The 7,076-nt window shown below is 45.9% G+C and overlaps 1 protein-coding gene across 12 annotated transcripts in view; it reads left to right on the top strand.

The window, feature by feature from the left end:
• Nucleotides 1-1,691: 1,691 nt before the first annotated feature.
• Nucleotides 1,692-7,076, top strand: part of PKHD1 (PKHD1 ciliary IPT domain containing fibrocystin/polyductin) — a 252,139-nt gene continuing 246,754 nt past the window's right edge. For 3 of the 12 annotated variants that reach the window (XM_069011806.1, XM_069011807.1, XM_069011808.1), the window contains exons 1-5: nucleotides 2,262-3,145; nucleotides 3,682-3,832; nucleotides 4,890-4,967; nucleotides 5,936-6,080; nucleotides 6,524-6,623. In XM_069011806.1, the coding sequence (XP_068867907.1) occupies nucleotides 3,781-3,832; nucleotides 4,890-4,967; nucleotides 5,936-6,080; nucleotides 6,524-6,623 (375 nt within the window). In that variant the 5' untranslated portion in view covers nucleotides 2,262-3,145; nucleotides 3,682-3,780. Of the gene's footprint in view, nucleotides 2,239-2,260; nucleotides 3,146-3,681; nucleotides 3,833-4,889; nucleotides 4,968-5,935; nucleotides 6,081-6,523; nucleotides 6,624-7,076 lie in introns of those variants that run through there. The other 9 variants (XM_069011802.1, XM_069011801.1, XM_069011803.1 and 6 more) reach the window with 7 other exon arrangements.

Genomic DNA, 7,076 nt, shown 5'->3' with positions numbered 1-7,076 from the left:
GCCGTGTGGCGGAAGGGGGGGAGCATGAGGGGACCCCTCATTTGGCTCCTGCAAGGCCCTTCCATCCCAAAACTGCTCCAAGTCCTGGGGAAACAGAGTCTTTCCATGCTGCTGCCCCTGTAAAAGGCTTCACAGGCAGTGTCATCCCTGTCTTACACACAAACGGCTTTGACAATGAAGCTGTTTAGCCCAAATCATGTGCTGGTGAATGCAAGGGCTGGGAATAGATCCCACATCTCCTTTTCCTCTGCTGTCTGCTCAAACTTGGAGTTTCCCTCAAGCACAGGGAGTTAAAACACTCCTGGACCTGTGTCAGGCAGAGCAGCGGCAGCTTGGCCACCCGTGGGTTGTGTTTCAAGCGTCAGACAGGTCTTTGATGGCTCCATGCTTCCATCTAGTGACAAAAAACCACTGCTCACTCCTCCTGCTTGGCTCTTCCTCCTTTCTGGTTGCAATGCAGGAATATTTCTCAGATTCCTGATGCTGAGCCTGTCTGTAGGGCTATTTCCATTCATTTATCCAAAATCTAAACCCCTAAACGAGTAACTCCAAGCAAACAAAACCAGGGGCGAAGTTTTCGAGCAGAACTGTCCTTTGTTAAGAAAAAAGTGGCTTGCACATGTATACAAACATTCACTTGCTCATCAAAATGTGCTGCTTTCCTCTTTAGTGGGCAATATCCCAAAAAATGGACACCAGCCTGTGGTGACAGAATATTTACAAGTCCTATAACAAGGCTCCTGTGTGACTCAGCCATTCCTGTCCTGATCTGAGTTCTAGGCCTGGGTTCCTGGTTATTAAGGACAATGTTTTCCACAGAATCATGGAGTCATAGAATGGTTTGGATTGGAAGGGACCTCAAAGCTCACCCAGTTCCATCTCTCTGCCATGGGCAGGAACAACTTCCACTATCCCAGGTTGCTCCAAGCCCCATCCAACCTGGACTGGAACACTGCGAGGGATGGGGCAGCCACAGCTTCTCTGAGCAGCCCGTGCCAGGGCCTCGCCACCCTCACAGGGAAGAATTCCTTCCTAACATGCAAACTAATTCTGCTTTCTAGCAGTTTGAAACCATTCCCCCTTGTTCTGTCACTCCAGGCCCTTGTAAATTGTTTCTGTCCATCTTTCCTGTTGGCTCTCTTCAGGTACTGGCAGATCAAAATTAGCTCTCCCCAAAACCTTCTCTTTTCCAGGGGGAATAATCCCAACTCTCTCAGCCTTTCATTGCAGGAGAGTTGCTCCATCCCTCCAATCATCTTTGTGGCCTCCTCTGGACTTGTCCTTTCCTTCTTTCTTTTCACGCTTCAGCTCCTTCATGGGTAGGGCTCCCTGTGCACTGTTTTGCTTTATCTGTGACTTTCTGCAAAGAATAAACTCCTCATCCCAGCCAAATCCTTCTCTCCAAACCTTGGATATTTTGTTGAGTTTTCCCTGGATAAAACATTTCCTCAGGATTGGATCACAAAGTGCTATGGATACCAATACTAATAGCTTTTGCTGACTACAACCTACAGAGTTTGAGTGATGGAATGTGATGGGAGCAGCAGTGTCAGGGCACTGAGGGCAGCAATAAGCCACAATGGCCCTGACCAGCCCCACCTGAGACTCCCCTCCCCAGCCTGGCCATGGATCAGGAGCCCTATTTAGTCTCAGCTGTGACCCTGTGCCCCCTCCCTGAGCTGTGTTGTAGAAATACTGCTCTGTAATCCCTGCTCTGGTCCTGCCTTTTATCTGGATCACGGGCTCCTGTTGTAGCTGAGCCTCCTGCCCTGTCTCCTCTTGCTTCTGAGGAGATTTCCTGAAGGGACCTGGCACCTGGTCCATCCCCTTATTTGGGGCTGTGTGTGGACCCTGTTACCAGCATTTGTTTCTGTCTGCTGTGTTCAAGCTGTCATCCTTGAACAGCCTCTTCTTTGGCAAAACATTTTTTTTTTGAGAATTCCCTCAAGTTTACTCTTCCTTCTGACCATGTTTCCGGTGTCATTCCACTAATAAGTAAACTGAGTGTAGACTGCTGATGGGGTTAACTCATATTGGATTCCTGTAATCATTGGCTGTGTGTGGCTGAGACACTGGGGCTTGGCCTAAGGGCAAACCAAGTGCAACTGGTTCCACTGCTGGGCAGAGCTCCAGAGCTCCCCTGAGGGTTGACTGCCCGTGACTTTTTGCCACTGAGTCTGTGAATTGAAGCTGAGGAGGAACCTGAGCGAGCCTGTTCCACCTCCCTTTGGGGCTAAGGTGAGAACATGAGCACATTCTGCTGCTGTTTGGTGTGTGGTAACTCATTAAACCTCAGTTATGCTGTGGGGTTGGGGAACTTTCAGTGAATTTCAGTGGAAACTTCCATGAAGGCTTCCATACCAGGGCAGGAGCTCAGCAACCCACCAAGGGACTCCATCAAAATCCATCTGGGCTTCTAACAAAGGAGGGCAGAGGTGGGAGTAGAGATGCTGTTCAGTGTCTGAGGAAGTCTGGATTGGGTCTTCCCAGCAGCTGAGGCTCTCCAGGGCATGAATGAGAACACTGTGAGAGTCCACTGCCCTCTTTTCCACAGGGAATAGGACCTGGAGGGGTAAAGCTACTTGAGCAGTGATAAGGGATCCAAACACCTTTTGTGCAGAATTTCCAGCAGGTGCTGTTGGGAATACCATGGAAAAATTGAAGTAAGAACATAAAAGGGAACCTTGAAGTCCGCTTGCTCTGAAAGTCAGTCCCAGACTGAATATCAGCATATCAAGAAACCATTCCACCATTTTTTCTGTCATGTTGTAGGAGGGAAAAAAAAGAGGATAAAATGGATTCGTTGTCCTCTTGTTGGAGGCTCTAACCATATATCAATGGAAGAACAACCCCAGGTTACTCTTGTTATGGTTATTAAAGTCTTGGAACAAAACAGTTAATGGCAGCAAGCAGCTTAGGTTAATAATTAAGCACCCTCAATGGACAGCTCTGAGCTGTCTGTGACAGGATTTGAGCCTTTTGGGAAACTTGTCTGGTGGGTTTCAGCACTGGGCAGAGTGACTGACACAGCCCCAGCCTGAAACCTGTGGCAGAGCTGGTGCCAAAGGGATGGAGCCCTTGTGCTGGTATCGGAGCCCCTGCACTAAACTCATCAGAGGAATGGAGGAAGAACAAATTAAATAAGGTAAGTAAAGCCAGAAAAAGTCCTTAAAAGAATAATAAAATTAAGTCTAAATGGAATTTTATGCACCTGCTTTTAAATGCAGCATTCACTTGCACCAGGGTGCTGGGCTCTGCCCCGTGCAAGTTGCAGTGTGTTAAGACATGCAAGAAATTGTGTGAGAGTAGTTACAGTAGGTCTTGTGGTACAATAAACAGTAAGAAACCAGGTTGGATGAGGCTTGGAGCAACCTGGTCTGATGGAGAGTGTCCCCCTCCATGGCAGGGGGTTGGAACTGGGTGATCTTTAAGGTCTCTTCCAACCAAAACCATTTTGTGATTTAAAAATGTGGCTAAATTAATTTATCCTTTTTTTTTTTTTCCATACTAGTACAAAACCCGGGGTGAAAGCAGGAGAAGTTGATGGTCTATCTTTAAATGTTAGAACAGTTCCTGACATGTGATGTCTCTTGCTATGATAGCAACTAAGACCTGGTCTGCAAGTACTCAAATGTTTATTTCTTAAATTATTAGGAGAGTTCACAGCTGTTGCTCCCACAGGTTTGCAGTGAAAAGAAAGAATACAGATGGTGTTTGTTTAAAAGTTCCAGGGAAGATCCTGGAGCCAGACTGTTGTGAATTCCTCATCCAACGTTGAAGATGAACCTTTGGAGAACATTCCTGCTGAGTGCTGGGCTGGTATTCTTGGCAGGTGGGTGATGGAGAGGTGTTGTCTCCAACCACGCCTGTAAAATCCAGTGGGGATTGGATACAGACAGCCTGTGAGACGTGGAGAAGAACCCCTAAAATGTGTTGAAAACTATGGGATATTGACTGTGGCACACTGGACATTGTCCACCCTTATTATTGGTTTTTCTTGGCATAATTTCCATATCCACAGAGGAGATTTCTGGATTAATGTTTTGTTCTCTGTGTTCTACCTGGGTTCACGTCATACCTATTGTTTTTCGTTCACTTGGTGACAAATATGTCACTCTCTGCATGTTGATATTAAGGGTTCATGATGCAAAAGTGGCCAATATTGCTTTGGTGATCAATACTGGTGTGGGGTCAGATAGCATTCAAACAGCTAAGAAGTCGGAAATCTCCTAAAATGTTAATCAGAAAACTGGATATCGCTGTAAAATGACTTCTGGAAAATTCTGGTCAGTGTCTGCATAAAAGAAGCTAAATACTGGTTCATTTCTCAGCTTCAGAGAACGAGGGTACCCCAAATAAATCCTAAATTATCTTAGGAATTTGGTGCCTCTATGAAAGGCAGGGCATAGCAGGTTATAGGTGACTTATCATGAAGCAGGAGCTCTTTTCCAGGCCTGTCTGTCTTTCCTGAGGACTTCAGAAAGAAATTGCTGGACAGGCTCTGTTGCAGCCAGAAAAGGATATATTTTGTAGGCAGCTTTAATTTTGGTAGGGTGCACAGAAGTCAGCAAACACATTTCTTTGAGAGATGAAGGAATAAATATTAGGTTTATCATCTTTAATTCTTGAGGAGGACAGGAAGCTCAGGCTGCAGCTTGGTTCACCCTGAAGGCATCAACACCTCCCTGAGGGAAGCTGTAAAGGGGGGAGAGAGGTAGGGGAAAAAGGGTGGGCAACATGATTATTTTGGATGCCTGAGAAGGAGAAATGAAATGAAGGGTGGGGTAACAGGAAGACTGCTCTCAGATCACTCTGTGTCTCATCCTGAATAAGGCATTTTAGATGTTTGCATTTCCCTTCAGCCTGATGGAGCTGGTTTGGCTTTGCAGGGACAGCCTTGGGATCACTCATCAAGCCCCATGAGGGCAGCATTGCTGGAGGAACTTGGATTACCCTCACTCTGGATGGTGAGTTTTAAATCCTTATGAAGAACGTGTTGAAGTACAATCTGAGAAAGTTTGGATTGGAAGGGACCTGAAATCTCCTCTCATTCCACCCCCTGCCGTGGGCAGGGACACCTTCCACTAGACCAGGTTGCTCCAAGCCCTGTCCAGCCTGGCCTTGAACACTTCCAGGGATGTAAAATTAACAGATAATCAGCTCCCTTCTGAGGCTTGTGGTTGGAGTGACAAACCCTACCCAACAGAGCAATAGTCTGTGACACTCATAGCATGAAATCAGCTTGAAGTGATCACTTCATAAGCTATTGCTGAAGGTTTATTTCTAAGCAACAGAAGTCCAAATGTTTACCTTATTTGTTTTTTTTTTCCTTACATTTCATCTTACATTTTGCAGATATAGGGCTAGAAATTTCTTCCCTGCTCCTGCCCTCTTATTGAAGAAAAGCTAAAAATCTGCTCCCTTCATATGTCCTGTGATGCTGGAGCTGTTCAAACTCTATGAGGAACAAGAGATCTAAGTAAAAATCACTGCAACTGATAAGCCATGTCCATGTGGGTCCAAAACCAACTGTAGAAAGCTTGGTCTGTTTTTTCACAGTGATAAATATTTATTCATTGGGAAGAGAGTGGGTTTCTGAACCAGCTCCATGGTCATCAGCTGGCACAGGCTGCCCAGGGCAGTGGTAGTGTCACCAGGGGGATTTAAAAGATGTGTGGAAGTGCACTTGGGGACATGTTTTTTACCTTTCCAATTCTCTCCCCCATCCCCCTGGGAGAAAAGTGAGTGAGCTGAGTTGACTGCTGGGGTTAAACCACCACAACATGAAATTACACAAATATGATTTTAAAAAGCCTGGTCGAGGGCTCTAAGCACTATTCCTAGAGGAGCTGGGTTGTACCTCCAAAAATGTTTGTTGTGAGACTGGGAGTGATCCTGTCCTCACAGAGCTCTTCTGATTGACTTTCTTGCTTAGGCTCAACAGCCCTCCAGGTAGAATCTCTCTCTCCAGCCAGTGCATCCCAGCTGGAAGTGTCCCTGGTGAATCCAGACCTGCCCAGACTGCCATGTGATGTCTCCCCTCTGTATTTGGAGCTGCCCAGTATAAGGTGCAGAACGAGGTATGATCCATGGTTAGGCTGTGGGTGAGACCTTGCCCTTTGTCAAACAGAACCCTCATTTTCATTCAGTGTCTGCCCATTAATTACGGACCAGACACCCTGCAGATCCAGGCAGCCCTGGGTCATTTTATTGCTAATGAATAACAATTATTGTCTGTGCATGTCTAATGAGAATGTCTGTGTTTTGTATTAGCATTAATTTGGGAAGGGTTCTGATGTCCTGTCACCTTCTGTGCTTAACTGTGATTTCCTGCTGTGCTTTCACATGTCTTTTAAATTATTGTTTTAGAGTTTGGGTTCATATGTGTGAAGTTTGGGCTGACAGTGTAAAGCTCCTTTGCTCTATTGAAGCCTCAGTGGACTTACTGAGATTGGAGACCTGGCATTTTGTAAACACAATCTAAATAAAAATAATATAATATTACACATTTTCTTCCATCTAGGTCTTCGCCCCAGGAGGGTTTGTACTACGTGGAGGTGATGTTTAAAGGACATGTGATTAACAACCTGACCAAGGTGGAGAAAGGGAACTATTCTTTCAAGGTAATCACCAAGCAAGTGCAGAAGTGAGGATAAAGAATTCGAGGTATTGAAGGGAATCAAGCTTCAACACTGTGTCACAGGAAATACATTGAAATGGATGGAATCATGGAATGGTTTGGACTGGAAGGGACCTCTAAGACCATTCAGTTCCAACCCTAAGCTAAAGAAAGATGGGGAGAGACTTTTTGCAAGGGCATGTTAGAGACAGAACCAGGGAGAGTGGCTTCAAATTGAAAGAGAGTAGGTTTAGACTAGATGTTTGGAAAAAACCCTTTGCTGTAATGATGGTGAGGCCCTGGCACGGGTTGCTCAGAGAAGCTGTGGCTGCCCCATTCCTGGAAGTGTTCAAGGCCAGGTTGGGCTTGGAGCAACCTGGGATAGTGGAAGTTGTCCCTGCCCATGGCAGGGAGTGGGACTGGATGATATTTAAGGTCCCTTCCAACTCAAACCATT

This window comes from Aphelocoma coerulescens, chromosome 3 (genome assembly GCF_041296385.1).
Source record: "Aphelocoma coerulescens isolate FSJ_1873_10779 chromosome 3, UR_Acoe_1.0, whole genome shotgun sequence".
NCBI classification, from domain to species: Eukaryota; Metazoa; Chordata; class Aves; order Passeriformes; family Corvidae; genus Aphelocoma; species Aphelocoma coerulescens.
Note: the sequence above shows the minus strand (reverse complement) of the source record. Positions and strands in the feature narration are given on the sequence as shown.